We start from the raw sequence: 18,169 nt of genomic DNA, 5'->3' as shown, positions 1-18,169 counted from the left end.
TTAAATCATTGTCGCCTTCAAACATTTTTACTGATAATTATGCCAACCAGGGAAACACTAAAAATTTCAAGTCACTGCTTGGGGACTAACTTACTATAAATAGTAAGTGTCTAGAAACCCTGTCAGAGCAGCACCGATTGGCCTGAAACTGAAAACACCTAGGCCAAAACACCTCAGGATCCCACCAATGTCCTTGTTAGCCTTCGGGACCATGTCAGAATAGGGTAACGACAACCCATATCATGTTGCGCTAAAAAGGGGACATTACAGTCCGCCGCCCTTGAAATTGCTTGTCCTCAAGCAAATTCGGTCCTGAATGTTGCAATACCTGCTCATTCTCCCATGTAGCATCCTCATCTGGCAGGGCTCTCCATTTCACCAAGTATTCCTTAACGATTCTGTTCCTAAGTGTCCTTTCCCTGACATCCAGAATAGCTTCGGGTACTAACACAAGCTTCCCCTCCTCATCAATCAACTCATCAATCAACTCATCAATCCTAGGAATGGGATACCTGTTTTTAATTGTTTTCTTATTCAGTGCCCTGTAATCGATGCACATGCGCATTGTCCCATCCTTCTTCTTTACCAAAACTACAGCTGAAGCAAAGGGGCTTTTGCTAGGCCTGATGTGCCCCATTTCCAACAACTCCTTAATTGCCTTCTCTATCTCATCTTTATGTTCCTTAGGATGACGATAGGGAGTGATCATCACTGGGTTGGCTCCCTCCTCGAGCTCAATAACATGCTCTGCACCCCTGTCAGGGGGAACCCCGTGAGGAATATCACTGAATACCTTGGCATGCCTGTCAAGAATCTCCTGTATATCTGGTGGATGACTCTTCACCCGAGGCTCCGGTGAAGTTGGCATAACTAAGCACTCTATTGCCCACTCTATGTCATTATGTCGAAAAAGTCTCTCCATTCTCTTCAAAGAGACTACCCTGCAACTCCCATCTGAAAGCCCCCTGAGAATAACAGTCCTACCCTCATGCTGAAACCTCATTTCCAACTTCGCTAGGTTGAAAGTGAACTCAACCAGCGATGCCATCCATGTCATACCGAGGATGACGTCGTAATCTCCCATGTCCACAACGTAGAAATCATCCTCCAACTCATAGCCATCTCCAAATCTATTGTGAAGATTTGAAACCTTCTGAGTACATAATAGCTTTTGGCCATTAGCCACCATGACCCTAAAACCATCATGCTCCTCTGTCCGTAAACCTCTCCTGGCTACCAACTGTGTATCTATAAAGTTATGTGTAGCCCCAGTGTCAATGAGAGATATCACTTTCTGCCCCTGGATAGTACCCCTGACCTTAAATGTGATTGCCTTTTGGGCCCCTGTCAAGCGTGCCAACGATCTATCATCCTTAGGAATGCTGCTCTCCTCTATCGTGTTACCCTCATCTGAATCGGAGAGCTGATCCTCCCCCTCTGACTCTGACTCCTCTGCTGAAAAATACTCCATTTGATTTGCCTTAGCCTTGAGAGGGCATTTATGAAATAAGTCCCAAGGCTATCTACACTAGAAGCACAGTTTCTTCTTTCGAAGTTCATTCAAGGTTTCACTGTCTAGTCCTTTTGATCCTTCTTTGGGTTTGTTATACTCTTTCTGAAATGGTTTTTTGTCTTTGTCCTTGCGGTAGGAAGAATCTGTTGAATGGTATTTTCCTTTGTATACCGAAGGGGCTAAATCTCGTGCCTTTTTAGTTGCTTCTGCTAAGGTGAGTGGATCATGTCCCTTCACCCAACCACGTAATGGATCAGCAAGCCCATCACAAAATAACACCACCAATCTCATAGGAGAGATATCAGTAACAAGTACAAACAAACGCTGAAACTCGGCGATGTAAGCATCCACTAAACCTGACTGTTTTAACTGTGCTAGCTCCTTGAAATGTAACTCGGGATCCCTAGTGTCAAATCTCTCAATCAATCTTTCTGTGAATTCCTCATAGGATGTAATCTGATTATGCCCCAGAGTTACCATGCCATGATGCCACCATTCATGCGCAACGCCGTCCAAATGCATAGCCGCATACTTGATAGCCTCCTCCTCAGGCATAGGATTAAGCTGCAAGTATGTATCTACCTTCTGCACCCAAGCTCGTGCGGTCATCTTCCCTGAAGCATCATAATAAGGCAAGGAAAGTTTTCCAACTTTCTTTCTCAGCTCAAAATTCTGATTCCTCCCTCCTGCTCTAGGCATATGTCTCATCCTCAAGTCCATATAATCTCTGAGGGAAATATCTGCCTGAAACTCGGGTCCACTGGCCTCCCAGTCCCTCCTGAACTGACCCTGTAACTCAGTAATCTGCGGTTCGTTCACTGGTTGAACCGGATCCCTAGGTGGGAAGGTGGGTAGAAGAGGTCTCGAGCTCGCTGTTCGAGCTGGGCGTGCAACGTGTCTAAAGTTATCCGCCTCATTCCCATTGTTGCCATGTCCATTATTACCATTAATGTTATTCTCAGGGCCATTGTTGTTGCCTCGGCCTCCATTATTATCATTGCCCCTATTGTTATCGTTTCCCCCATTGTTATTGTTTCCCTTGTTGGCATCACCTGGATTAATATTGACGCCCATCTGTCTAGCCATAAGCTGCAAGATCATGTCCATTCGCCTATTCTGCTCCTGCTGCATACGCTGCCCTTGCTCTAACGTACCCAATAAACATTACCTCCCCCTGATCTGGAACGGTATTCCTATCATCTCGGTCACCCATACTGCTGTCCTGATCAAAGAATATTTCCTCTATGTCTGTATGACTGGATTCTATGTCCACCTGCACGGATGAACTAGACTGCTCGCTCTGTGAGTTCAATTTCTGTTTTGTCTTGCTTTGGTATGGCGGAAGTTATAAGGCCCCGCATGCTTAAACATACATGCTTAGCATGTTTTTTAATTCATTAATTTCTGATTTTAGTGTTTTGATATTTCGTCAAACACTTTTCCCTCTATCCGGCTGTTCCAAAGTCTCTGTAAGACCTCCACAGGATGGCAGGACTTATATCTCTGATACCACTGTAATGGACACCCCCTGTTCGGCACTAAATTTATGTCCTTTTTACTTAGTGTAATTTTGTCAAACAGTTGGCTTGCAAGCTGACTATTGGATTTTTTTGGTTCTTGATTTGCAATAGGATAAATTGGATAAACTAATATATTATTGTAAAGCTTTGAAAGTTTATCCAATATAAAAACAACCAGACATATCAAATACCAAAAACAAGAAGATTAGTGCTGATGGTATTTATTTAATTCCAACTTCAAGCATACAAATCAGATCTGAAGAACATTACAGACCATATGATAATAAACAAATTCAAATCTGAACTCCACAAGTATAGAACCTGCTGAAACACTGTTCACACACTGTAGCTACACTATTCACAGCACTGTAGCATGTTTACTATTCACGCGGCATTGTAGCAAAACACTATTCACGCGGCACTGTTGCAAAACACTATTCACGCGGCACTGTAGCAAAAAACTATTCACGCGGTACTGTAGCAAAATCACTATCTTCAAATCTGCACTTTCAAACCCCTGTAAAAACTTCATGCGAGAGCACCAGATGAAGTCCAATGTGTTTCCTGAATGAAAACACCATTTATCCTCCTGACTGTGTCTTTCAACGGCGAAGAGAATGCCAGCAAAGAGGGATTCCGTCCTCCAAGCCCAATAATCAGATCTCTACGAAATCCAACAGCATAACATTAATCTCATCCCAGCATACCCCAAAAGAGAGCTCTCAACTCCATTTATATCTTCTTCCTGGATGCAAAACACTTCATTTCCTAAATGTGGGATAATACATTTTAGAATAAAATATTATTTCCCACAATGTACACATTAAAGGGAACTTTTAATATTTTAAACATTACTTTATATTCCCAACCTTATAATATAACAATAAAGTTAAATATTTAGTTTAACTTTACACTTTATCGTGAAATATTAAAACCTTGTTGATAATCTCTTTAAATCATTGTCGCCTTCAAACATTTTTACTGATAATTATGCCAACCAGGGAAACACTAAAAATTTCAAGTCACTGCTTGGGGACTAACTTACTATAAATAGTAAGTGTCTAGAAACCCTGTCAGAGCAGCACCGATTGGCCTGAAAATGAAAACACCTAGGCCAAAACACCTCAGGATCCCACCAATGTCCTTGTTAGCCTTCGGGACCATGCCAGTATAGGCTAACGACACCCCATATCATGTTGCGCTAAAAAGGGGACATTACATCCACTTATTGAATGGAGTGTGCACTGACAATGAGCAAATCCACTTCCACTTATTCAGCATAGTATGCAATTAAAGCAAGTGAAATGGGCACAAGGCAGCAAGCCATCCTTTTCTATGCTTATTTAGCATATTGTGTAGTTACATAAAATGCAAATATGAACCACTAGTGGTACTACCATCCAAGGTGTTACAAGATCATATACAATGCATTACAGACATCAGCTAGAAAGATAAATCCACGTACACATGCTGATAGGGAGTTCTGATCACAAGTATAGATTGTTGCAACAATCCAAGATAAACCAAATAACATAGACAGATCAGTATTTTCGAGTGCCAACAAGAAGTATACTTCTGATAGTTGACACAAGAAGCTGATGTAATATTGATATCACTCTGCTACCACTGACATTTTATCAAACATGTCTGTTGCAAACTGAGACAAACTGTCAACAGTACTGAATGCTCATGCAACACTTTGGAAATGAAGGAGAGACACCCAAAAGTAACAAAGCAAAGGAAATAACACTCCAAAGTTCCAAACTACTCCAAACCATACTAAAACAGTTTTTACCAAACTGAGAGTGGTGGCAGATCTTTTGCAGGTCTGAAAATGGATCTGTTTGCTGCTGATACAACATGAACAACAGAGGTAAAGTCACAAAATTTTAAGCAAACCACATAAGTTCACTAAATAGTAGTTTGGATTGAACTCCAAGAGTCTAGGTGCCACCAAACAACTTGGAAAACATGCTGAAAAGACAGTGCTTCATTCACCAACTCACATACCCCCTTCAACAGCTTGTACAGCCTGTATGTGGTACATCCCAAGCGTGTTGTTCAACCCCAAAAAAATCCTCATTTCCTTTCTATTTGGTACGGTCTGCAAACTGATGCTTTTGGCAATGAATAACAACAAGTTTCAATGCCTGACGAGGAGCAAATAACACTTGCAGGTGTATGACCCTCCTCCAGGGAGAAGTACGGCCAACCCAACAACTTCAAACACTTCCAAACTGAATGCTCAAACAATAGCATTAATAAATCAAAATAATTTACCTGAAAGATATGAAATACGTCCATTCTTGAAGCAAGAAAATCCAAACTTCAATTGCAGCTCACAGGTGATTCTTGGATGAGATCTCTTTGATCAACTAGGGTGGGTATCATTCCCAAAACTAGTATATTCAAGAGGCTTTTCATCCTCAAGAAATTCAAAGATGAACATAGGTTTCTCAAATGTAGAAGCAAATATCATATCATGTCTAACCTCAATGATGAGCTCAACATTTTTTTATAACATTCTAGAGGAAATAAAATAGTAATTTTTCCTTTTATCTTGAAAAGCACTTTTTAAAATTAAACAGTAATTCATTACCTGAGCAAAGTTCCCCTTGTGCATAGACGTCCACTTTGATGGCACAACTTCAAACACATTTTAATAAATAAAATTGCTTTTTTAATTTATCCTTCTTAGGACAACTTAGTTTATAATTATTAAATAAATTAGTAAGTCACTCAAGTTGTGAAAAGCATCAACAGAAGATAAGTATGAACTGCTGACCATACCATAATGTTTCTAAGGACTTGGGATGATGAACCAAAGCAACTTGACATTTGTCTAAAAATACCATTCTTCTCCGAGAAGTTTGGAGAGATCCCAAAAGGAGGGAATCACATTCTGTAAGCATCACGATTCTTACCAAGGCCACTTGAACTCATTGCCATGAACAAAACCTTTGCTTGATCAATCCCATGCTCTCCAAGAAAGTTGGAGTTCTCCATTGCCCACCTTAGCCTATGAGAAAGTCAGAATATTGAATAATTGTTCTCAATCTGATTATGTTTGAGAAGGGGGCACTACAATTTGCATCCATTAGATGATCTTTGCCTTTCCTTCTTTGTCCAAGTTCTCATCTTTGACTTGCTTGATGCATTGGAAAACTTCTTTTGTTTGCCACACAAAGATGTTGACTAGAAATAACAATGTTAACAGTGATAACCATGGGAGGCAAGGATTCAAGTATGTCTCACAAACGAGAAATGACAAGGTTTTTTCTTGAAACAAGACTCAATACAATTGTTTTGTATGGATACAAAAAATTTCAAAATATTTAGCGAGTTGTGACATATGATAAATCATATATTTTTATAATATTTGGAGAAAAAAGGTAAATATTCATTGGTCACTGTCAAATTTAAGAACCATGTGAAGATCATGTCACATTGTCCTTGATCAAGAGAATCCAAATCAATGGTTTTTTTGTGATCTTACAATTATTATTTAAATTTTTCTTCTAATTTTTAATCTTTTTTTTTAATTATGACTATCATACTGGACTGCTATTGCTTATTAGGTTAGTTCCTCTATTTAGTCTTGTATACTTTGGTAACTGATTCTCAGAAAGAACTTCTAGATAGCATATCGTTTCAGCTGTTGACAGTTTTCTAAATTCTTATGGGGCTTTCAACATGCAGCACGTGCCTTTGGGTAGACTTCTTGTGAATCACATGCTTTTGTGTTTTGGGATTATCTTTGCTGCTCAGGTAATACATTCAATTTAAACTCATACTCTTAGCATTTTGTTTCAAATTTTGGATCTTAGATTGTTTATAATAATAAAAGGAATGAAGCTCTTGGTCTCAAGAAACTGCAATGCAGGGATCTATTGGCAAACTTCAGCTTCTTGATACTGTTGAGCAGTCTATCAAAACTGGGAAAAAGCAGGCTTGGCATATAGGAAACATTACAAATGTTTGTGTGGGACTTCTTTCTGGTTTGAAGGTGAAAAGTCTATTTGAAAATTCTTGTGTAGCAGAAAGTTTGCAGTTGTTTGCTTTAAAATTTGCCTGATCTAGTTTTACTTAGGTGTTAATGGAACCTTGCAATCTCATTGCTTTAGTTTTTGAATGATTGAAATGCATTGCAGGCATCATTGGTGTCACGTGCTATGAAATCAGAGGCAGAAGTTCTACAACGGATGCAATCTGTCTTTCAGGCATGTATAGATCTTGGTTAAGTAGTTAATGTGTCGATATCCTCTTTCAAATCTTGCCAATAGGCTTTTCTTTTTGCTTGATACTTTTAAATATATAGTTGGGTGAAAATCATCAGGGTATTCTTTCAGAGGAGGGTGCTTGTATTGCCCAGCGAAGGGCTGCTGCTGAGGGACTTGGTCTATTAGCTCGAGTAGGAAATGACGTCTTTGCTGCACGACTGGTATTTGCATTGTTACTGGAATTTTAATCTTATTTAGTGTCGGAAGTCTTTTAGCTAAATGAAGGCTTTCAATTTTATTTCCATTCTTGCATGCAAAAAATCACAGGTTGATTTAAAAAATTTCCCCCATTTTTGGCGGCATAAGCTAGCTCATTCAACAATATTTCAGTTGGTGATGTAATAAAATTCAATTGTTTTGGTTATTACAATTTAAAATTTAATGGCTTCAAAATAAATGTGGCATGCCCCTTTTCATTAAACTTCCTATTCCCTGGATGGTTCTTTAATATAAATTTTCTCTCACTTCTGTTCATGCTTTTCTATTTGCCTCTTGGATTATTTATACTTGTGAGCTTATAAGTGAAAGGCAAGTTTTGTTTATTAAGGCTCCGCTGTTTGTATTTTCCAGACACGTTCACTTATTGCAGATGCTACTGGCGCAACTGATTCTAATTACAAAGAATCTATTTCACTTGCACTTGGATGTATTCATCGAAGGTAATAATGTTTGGCAACTTATATTTGTGGGAAATGAATGGTATTGCTATTCTTTAAGTACGCTGTAGAATCTAGGCACAATGCATAATTGTATGTAAACATTTGCAAGAATGATGTTAAACTATTTTTTCTAATATTGGTTTTTACTTTTACATGTGCATCATAGTGAATGTATGATTTTTTATTAATATTTTGGAGAATACTGCTCACACGATGAAATTGTCAGTATTTTAAGGAGAGACAACTGATTTCTGCCTCAGCATGAATTGCTGCCCACTCTATTTAATGAATGGTTTTATCTGGATAAAATTGTTTACTATTCTGCATTTTGAGTGTCCAAAGCCACAGTTAGAATAAGATGATTATTCTTAATAACCTTCCAATTTTTCTTTGTCATTTCAAAAGTATTTTATGCTTTTAGCATTTTCACAAACATAAACACTGTATATTAATATGCACTTAGTAATAGCTCTCTCCAGTTGGAATCATGTTATGCTCTGTTTTCATAGATTATAAATAAACATATTTCTGATGGCTAGAAGTTTTATGCTCAAGTGGATATATTTTTGTGTGGTGTTAATTACTGCATACACACATTCAATTCTGCCCATATTTGTTTCTTATTGATATCTTAATACCCCCACATTTTTCTTTTCCAGCTGTCACCCTTCCACATAAATGTTATTCTATATTGACTGCTTCCATGTTCCTGTTCCTAAACCATGTGCATCCCTTCCCCAAGCTTCTGTCGAAGCTGCAGTCATTCATGATATCACCACAAACTTTTGATGACCTTCTCCTAAAGTTTCTTTCCCTGCATTGTTATAAGATACTGATCAAGCTCTCTTTTCCAGCAAAAGAAGATAATGCAATGCTACGTCATGATGGAAAAGACTTTTGCACTATAGAGGAAATATAACACAAATTATGACATTTGAAGGAAACAGCTCTATTTTTGCATTTCATGGGATTTTCTTGTAGACCAAAAACCCTTTGAACCTTGGTTTGTGAGAATTGGAAACAGACAAGGTGTTTTTCGTATTCTTTTGATGCCTTAGAGATTGTTATATTGAAATCTTTGCCACTTAATTTGAGAAAGATGTAGTGTTTGAGGGAAGCCTTGGGTCCGTAAAGTTTGGTGATTCATGGGTCATTTAAATGTGAGCAATAGGCTAAGCAACCAAAAAATGGATCTTGTGTAATGCTCCAACTTTTACATTGGACATTAGTGGACAAAACATGGAGCAACAAATATTTTGAAGCAAGGATATGCCATAATTATTGACATATGACACTCTTCAATGAAACGACATCATGGAAAGACTCTTGGGAGCAAGGGGACCAATTTTTGTATTTAGGGTTTCCTTGAGAAACAATCGACAAATGCGTACTAATGACGAAATGGAAAATCTGAGCAATCTAAGGACACTAGTGCTCATACGCTAAAGTCCTAGACAAGCATTAATGTCCACTATTGGCGCTAAAATCTAGTTTGGGTGTTGGAGTCTGATTCTAGTGTTGGTGCCTAGGCCACTAAGAAATTTGGAGTTATGGATTGGTCACTAGGACACACAAAAGAGGCCCAAACATGTCAAAAATTATCTATTCTTTTTTTCAAGTCATTCTCATTCTCTTCATTAGAATATATACATGCAATATAACATTTAAGTATAAGAAAGGAATATTTCATGTATATATTGGCAGGATGTTTGAGAGTTGTTTCAGATCTCTAGGAGTTATAATGCATATTCTAGGTTTTAGAAGATCTTTTAAATTTTTTCACAGTCAAATTTCAGTAATCAGTATGCTCCTATCAACATTCTGTCGTTCTCTCGATCTCACTCACTTTATTTGCCCCGAATTTTAGACCTATCTATCTCCCTATCACTCTTCTTGTATCTGCCTCTCTACCACTCTCCATCTCACTCTCTCCTCTCTCCCCCAAGATCTAGACCTATCTCTCTACCCCTCTCTTTCTCACCCTCAGACCCTCGCGAGGGGTGCTACCCTCAACCTCATTTTGTTTTACAAATGCTTGGTGGCAAAGTTGGGGTGGAAATACCCCAAATCTCAAAAAAATTGCCCTCAGAATCTTATGTTAACCTTGTAGTTCATCCAGTTGTGAGCACAATTGGAGCTTGTTTGAGGCCATCCACACGAAGAAGAGGAGCAAGTTAGCTAAAAAACGCCTCAATGACCTTGTCTTTGTGCAATATAATCTTCGGTTGCGCATAAGGAAGGTAGAGGAAGCACTAGCTGGTCCAATTGATTTGGATGATATAGATCCTTACAGTGATTGGACATCGTAGGAGTAGCCTCTATTGTTTACAGAGGATGACATCAATGATTTGGAGAAGTAGGCTACAGAGGAGGAGGGGGATGGATTTGGTTTCACATTGTATGACATTGAGGAGGATGAGGAGTCATTGCCAGTGCCAGGTGCAGCTAGAGGCAAAGCTACATCTAGGATGGAGGATGAGCCACAGCTTGAGCCAGTCATACTGAGCGAGGAGGCACAATCACGCCCACAACAAACTTCTAGGACTAGACCCTCTAGTTCTACCTCCCCCCTAGTTTTTACTAGAGTTGGGAAGAGGAAGATGTAATTGTATTGATCTATTTACTTTTAGTTCTACAAAAACTATTTACTATTTTGCTTCCAGCCATCAACATTCCTCTTGAGGATGTGATTTTGAACCCACTTTGCGTTTAAATATATCTAGACTCAGCTTGTTTCTTTTGTGTTGTCATTTATTGACTCATGGGATGCATCTTCTCATTGAATTTTGCAAAAAGAATGCATTTCTAATTAAATTTAAGCAATTTTTTAAGTTCCCGAGTTTTTTGCCGAGTATTGGCCGAGTTTTTCCCGAGTTTTTTTTTTCAGGGCTTGGCGAGTTTTTTGGTTTTGACGAGTAGTTCAACTATGATCATAATAATAAACTAGGCATGCCAACATTTCACATGCATCTCGAGAAATATCACAACAACAATATACATCAAGCACTCCCAATGAACTTGGCAAAGTGCCATACATGCATCTGAAAGAGAATAATATAGACAACATGCAGGTGGTCCATTACACTAAATAGGACAAGCATACTAGTGGCAAAGGAAATGATGAAGCAAAAACGAGTAATCCCCCAAAATCAATAAGCACAATCGCCATCTATGCATCCCTAAATACATAGTATAAAACAATGTTGAGATTTATACATCTTTAGGTGACAAACATGAAGGCATTACATCATTCCCCACTAAGATTAGGCTTACTCTTGGAATTTTGCACAAACCAAGGGTAGGGTACACCAAGTACTCGGTCCTTGAAACTATAGTTACAAGACTCGAACTCAACAAGCATCACTTGGACTCAGGCTCAGTACTCAGCGGAAAAACTCGGTGAAGACTCAACAAAGTGAAAAACCCAAGAAATTTAGAGATTTTTTAAGGATTTAAAACTTGTTTCATGCACCCTTTATTAAGTTAACCTTAAACACACGATAACATCATCAAATAGAAGTTAATTTGATCACATACACAAGTATACATCGATCTCATAAGTATAAACACAAATTGTAGGTGAAGGAAATAACACACAGATATATAAATATTGTCAAATGTATACAAAATGCATGTAATATGAAATCCATGACATCAGATGTTCCAAACAAATATCAAAACAATAATTGGAAGTCTATTGCTCAAAGGCGCCCACATCCTTCCTACAAAGGTGTCTAAGGTAGGTCCTTGATGATGCAACAGCCATAATATATTTTTAACTATGAATATGCAAATATTTGCAACAAGGGATTTGAATTATGTAGATTTTTATGATCATGATTAGACTTATAGTTTGATGAGGGTTTGGGGGCACCACCAAAATGAAGTTGAGGGTAGCACCACTCACGAGAGTCTGAGGGTGAGAGAGAGAAGTAGAGATATAGGTCTAGATCTTGTGGGAGAGAGGAGAGAGTGAGATAGAGGTAGAGAGAAGGGATAGTGGAAGAGTAATAGGGAGAAAGATGGGTCTAGAGTTAAAGGGAGATAAAGAAAGTGAGATAGAGGGAGCAAGAGAATGCTGATAGGAGCCTACTGATTATTGAAATTTGACTAAGCTTGAAAATTTATAAGATCTTTTAAAACCTAGAATTTGTACTATAACTCCTAGAGATCTGAAACCACCCTCAAACATCCTGCCAATATATATGTGAAATACAACTTAATGTATAAAAAAGGAAAAATACATAAATGCAGAGAAACGAGAATCACCCAAACCCGGCGAGTTCGGGTCCAAGTCATGCCTCCCGAGTTTGCAGAGCTCGGACTCGGACTCGGCCAAGTCCAAGAGGCAAAATCACCAGACTCGCCGAGTTGGCGATTTTGGCCTAAAATCGCCAAACTCGGCAAGTCCTGTGCCCGAAACTCGGCTACAATTTGCGTTTATGCTTATGTGATTGATGTATACTTGTGTATGTAATCAAATGAGCCGAGTTTGATGATGTTATTGTGTCTTTAAGGTGTATTCAATAAAGGGTGCATGAAACAAGTTTTAAATCTTTAAAAATCTCTAAATTTCTTGAGTTTTTCACTTTCCCGAGTCCAGCCGAGTCCGACTCCGAGTCCCGAGTCCGAGTCTGAGTCAGTCTGGCCGAGTCCGAGCCGAGTCCGAGTCCCGTTTCTTTGCTTAAATGTTATATTTCATTTATATATTCTCATGAAGAGAATGAGATTGACTTGAAGACAAAGATGGGGAGTTAAATGTTATATTTCTAGTATATTCTGCGAGCATGCCATAGACCAAAAAAGAATTGAAATTTTGTGTGTTTTTTCAAAAAAAGGCTGAGTTTTAAAACACTTGGTTGACGTTGGCTGAGTCTAGGTGACGAGACTGACCTAGAGTCAATGAGTTTGGCTAGTCCGTTAAACTTGGCGAGTCTTGCCTAGGCTCGGCCAAGTTTGAGTTCAAGCCCTCGAGACTTGCCATGCTTGACTCAACTCATGACTCGCCGAGTTTGGGCGAGTCCATGCGAGTCTCGTTTCTTTGCTTCAAACACATCAAAATACACAAGATTGACCCTCTAGACTATTTCCAAGTCTGGGCCTCAGCACGACAACCTCATGCATCTCTAGGGTGCATAGGCTAAGTGAATAACAACCACTAGGTGCAACAACCATAGAGATCACCACACCACCTTCACCAATTGCCATTACAACTCAGAACAAGAAGCAACTACATGGTTCCAAAGAGAACCATCGATCAACAAGGTTCTACTTGGGGACTACCACCATTGCTAGGAACAAGCTAAATGGAAGAATCTTCCACTCGAGGATACCACTTGGGAAGGGGTGGAGATATTTGAGCATCCAAGCTTGCATTTGCTTGGACGAAAGCACATTTGGGGAGGGAGGACTATCATATTCCCATTCTTTTGAGGCTAATAGCAACTCCATAAATTATGCATTTCAACACAAAGCCCTATTATATATGTATTTATTATTAAAAATAAAATAATAAAAAATAAAAAATTTAATTTCAAATTTTAATTTGTGGAGCTGACCTTGGAAGGCCTACCACCTACATTTTAAAATTTAAAATTTAAATTATTTTAGGGAAACCAACCTTGGAGGTCTTATGCCTAATTTTGAAACTTGTATAGGTTGGGGTTTGGGAGGTTGGACGTCTCATCTGATTTTGGCAATAATTTCGCTGATTAATGTTTGTTGTTTAGTTGTAACAGGGATGAAAACCCCTGAACAAGGCACTTTGACTCAGAGTTATTCATTTCTTTTTCTGATAATCACTCTAGTGCTGTCAACATTAATTGCTGAATGCTCTCTCAATATGCACAAGTGAAACAAAGTCAGGCCGTTATCACTCATAGGTAGATAAATTAGTTGGGTGCTCTACATCCAATAGCTAATGTAAGCCATACAAACCCTGACCGGCAAGGAAGGACCTCATGTAACCACACCTATTACTAGATAGTAGATACGATTTTATGAGGGTTCTTATCATAGGATAACCAAGCTTAGGACTAGGCGAGTAGATCTCATAACACATTTGAAGTCCCCAGCCAGCTAGGTTGTTGTTCCCAAGGCATTTCAGTGCTCAGATTATCACATGAGAGGGAAACTGGTGGTGACATGCTGTAGATCCTCCTATGCCAGTATCCAATCCACTGTCACATCTTTGATTTTAGTTTAACAGGATGTTTGGGAAGAAATTAGTCACTTGCATAGGCGCTTAGTGACCCAGCCATACATTTCAGCCAATAGAGAACTCCGTAACCACTTCCCTAATTCATAAAATAGAGGGTTTGGTGAAAAGAAAGTGTCATATTGTTCAAACATGCATTTTGCCTTATATAGAGCCATGATTTGTAAGATCTGATTTAGAAATTATATTTCCATTTTACCTTCCAATTGTTCATGACATTGTTATTTCATTGTACACTCATCAACATTTAGAGTTCTGTATGTTAATTTTTTGAGTTATAATTTTCAATCAGAAGTTGAAATTTAGATTGAAGTAAAACCCTAGGGTTACTACATTGCTGTGCCAAAATCTGACTGGTAGTAAATGGCACCAACTGACATTAAGAGTGGGGTTTTTGTCACACTAGTGTGCCAACATAGGTCAACCCCCTTGTGGACATGTGGCTGTTGGCCTCACTGCCAGAATGATGAGGGAACATCTGCTGGAGTTTAGCCAACATATTGGGTTTTTCTCCGGAAGGGACTTTACATGTGCACCATGCTCCACAGTGCTCGATCTCGAGACCTCAACTTTTATAGAAAGACAACCACTACACCAAAAATTTGGATTGATGGTGAATGCACCCATGAGCATTAAGAGTGGTTTTTTGTCCCACTGAAGTGTAGGTTAGCCCCTCATGTACATGTGGCTATTGGCCCCACTATTTGGTTCAGGTACATGCCCGTGAACACGATGGAGGAACATCCACTAAGGTTTAGCCAGCATACTCAGTTTTCATATAGCATGGACATTGCACCTAGATTGTAACAAATAGGGAATTATAAGATAGGGCCACAACAACATAAAATTGAGGATGGCACTGTAATACATTATACAACACAATATGAATGCAAAGATATTACATTTATTTATGCTCAACAGTCAAGGAGCAAACATTATGGAATAGTACATTATACTAATAATAACACATCATGAAGACAAAACACATTGCTAGGAAATAATTGATGAGCAAGCTGGACACAGAGAGGTACAAGCTGAACTACAAAGGTGCATATATTCTCATTTGGAGGCAAGGAATATGTTTGGTGCAATGTCCTACCTAGAGACACTCAACCAATTCTATACATTTATTTTATGACAGGTATTATTCTATAATATATTATAAATTGTGGAATTCATCAAGTGGACAATTGATTCTATGTAATATGTTAATCTTAATGTGGTACATTGTTGTATTGTTGACGAGGAATTGTTTCTTTTAAAGAGTTCTTAATTTCTTGGCTTGAGGAGGTTCCCTTGGCACAAGATGGGAATGTTATATATTTATTGATTGCATGTGATATTGAGGAGTTTGCAAAATCAATATATGCAAAGGATTATGTAGGCTGCATGATTGTGACTGCAAAACGATTGCAGAAGATTTGTAAGAAAATCTTAAAAGACATTGTGCATATGCAACAACACATATAGATTAGAGTTTGCATGGATAACTTGTCCAAATGTAGAAATTAAAAAATGGTACGATAGTATCCCCAAATAGTCTAACATGGAAAGAAGTGCAGGATAGGACTGCAATTGTCATCAATCACTAGCAAGGAGCTAAAATAAGACCTCGTGATGTTGATACATGACTTGCTTGGGCTAAGCGAGTTAGCTTGAGCAATCTTGGGGAAACTAAAACCTATTTTAGAAGTTCCTATATAACCCAACCTTTACAATTGCTGAGAATCATTTTGATAATTAGTAATGTATTGCTTCCTAGTTTGCTTGTATTGTGGTAATGAGGAAATGAGGTGGGATAGTTCTATTTGTCCTAGAAAAATCCTATACTATTTAATGCACCATTGTAGGGTATGCACATCCAGGCTTCCGCACCCACATCGGGTTTACTTGGGTGCACCCAGGGTATGCCCCAAACGCTCCAAGTTCCATATGGGTACGCGCTTGTGTACCCACAGGAAACCCGGGGCATATCCTGGGCATACCCAGGGCAAACCCATAGGGAACTTGCAGGTCCCATAGGCATAAAGCGCCCAAAAGACAAAAAAAGCATTTTTTAAACTTTTTTTCATTGAACCACTAATACATTTGTAAAAGAATCATTTTGCCCTTGACAAAGCACATTTTGGTCTCTTCACTTTCCCTTTTCTCTTTTTTGCATTTTGAAGGGTAGTTGGATTTTTTCTCGAAGGTGATCAATTGAGGAGTGCTGAAGGAGGAAAGATAGCTTGCACAAAGGAGATTTAATCATCTAAGATAAGCATTTTACCCCATTCTCTACTCTTTAAACAAAACTTTTCAAGATTTTGATAAATTTTTTGAAGTTGATTTCAATTTTTCACTTTGTTTTTTAGAAAAAAAAGGAAACAAGTTTCACTATTTGTTGTAATGTTTTATGATCGTTTTGAACAATCATTAGTGTGTACATAACTTGCATTTGTTTTTCTATTTAAAAATTGTATAATTTCTAATAATAGCAAAATAGATTGCAAGAATGGCGAGTAGTTCAAGTTCAGTTGGTGTGGATGAAAACAAAAAATATAAAATTGATGAAGGGTCTCCTTTATGAAGTCATACTATGATGCTTGAACAACTTCCAAGAGGAGGGGGATACCTTTGGAATTGTAATGAGTGTAAAAAAAACTTTAAGAGATTATATTATCAATTGAGATTTCACTTTTGTTGCCCTCTTGGGAAAGGGATTAGAGCATGTGAAGGGATAGATAAGAAGGGGTTGTTTTATGGAAAAATGTCAACATTCATTAGAGAACAAGAAGAAGTTGATGCTATGGTTGAAAGAGCAAAATTAAGACCTCATCTTTCAGCAAAGAAAAAATCAATGACTTTACCTACATATTCTCAACCAGCAATGGGCTCCCAACATCCTTTCTTGGAGACACCCTCTATCCAAGTAGAAGATCCCAATCCTTCCTGATTAAGAGGTCCATTGGACAAGGCATTTGAAATGGAAGCAAGAGACATTGTAGAGGAAAAAGTTGTATGTTGTATTTATGTCAATGGTCTTCCTTTTGACTTGGTGAGATCACCATATTGGTGGGAAATGGTGGGAGTAGTGAATAGTGCACCTTCGGGTTTCACAAATACTAGGTATGAAAAGGTGCACACCACCATATTGGCAAGAGAGAAGAATTTTGTAGACACATCATTGAGACCAATTAAGTATTCTTGAGTTGATACTAGAGTTTCTATTATTTTTGATGAATGGAAAGATTGCAAAAACCGTCCATTAATAAATGTTATTGTAGTGTCCTCCAAAGGGGCAATGTTTTTAAGGCAATTGAGGGGCAAATCAAAGATGCATAATTTATTTCTAAAATCCTCATTGAGTCCATAGAGATGGTGGGTCTTGAAAATGTTGTCCAAATCATTACAGACAATGCAAAAAATTCCAAGGCTGTAGGTGCTTTGGTTGAGCAAAGATATGACCATATTTTTGGACACCTTGCACCGTGCGCTCCACTTGGTGATGCAAGCAATTGGCACTCAAACATAGTGGGTAAAGGATATATACCAAGACGGTGAGGAGATCCAAATGATTGTGACAAACCACCATGTCACAAGGCATTTTCAGGACTTTCTCAAGGTTGGAATTGTTGAAGGTAAATTTAATTTATTTTTTAATTTTATTTATACCATTCTTAATATGTATTTAATATTTTTTAATGTGTTATCAACATATGTTTTGCATGATCCTAGGTTGCTAAGACCTGATTTGCATCACATACAATTCTTTTGAGATAACTTTTGAAGGTATGAGAGGCATTGGGTAACATGGTTAATAATAACCAATGGAGTGTTTGGAAGCAATCAAATTCAGAGAGGGCCTAGAAAGTCAAGCCATTGATCCTGGATGACAATTGATGGGCTTGTGTGGAATATGTTTTGAATTTCACCAAGCCTATCATTAGTATGATCAGGTTTGTTGACAAAAATACACCATGTTTGGGGAAAGTCTATGA

At 38.3% G+C, this 18,169-nt stretch overlaps 1 protein-coding gene across 5 annotated transcripts in view; it reads left to right on the top strand.

Moving 5' to 3' along the window:
• The window catches only part of LOC131039422 (protein SWEETIE), a 326,474-nt gene that overhangs the window by 208,674 nt on the left and 99,631 nt on the right, over nt 1-18,169 (top strand). For all 5 annotated transcript variants that reach the window (XM_057972185.2, XM_057972184.2, XM_057972183.2 and 2 more), the window contains exons 20-24: nt 6,733-6,801; nt 6,917-7,039; nt 7,185-7,253; nt 7,370-7,474; nt 7,884-7,972. In XM_057972185.2, the coding sequence (XP_057828168.2) occupies nt 6,733-6,801; nt 6,917-7,039; nt 7,185-7,253; nt 7,370-7,474; nt 7,884-7,972 (455 nt within the window). The remainder of the gene's footprint in view (nt 1-6,732; nt 6,802-6,916; nt 7,040-7,184; nt 7,254-7,369; nt 7,475-7,883; nt 7,973-18,169) is intronic.

Source organism: Cryptomeria japonica, chromosome 10 (genome assembly GCF_030272615.1).
Source record: "Cryptomeria japonica chromosome 10, Sugi_1.0, whole genome shotgun sequence".
In the NCBI taxonomy this organism is placed as follows: Eukaryota; Viridiplantae; Streptophyta; class Pinopsida; order Cupressales; family Cupressaceae; genus Cryptomeria; species Cryptomeria japonica.
Note: the sequence above shows the minus strand (reverse complement) of the source record. Positions and strands in the feature narration are given on the sequence as shown.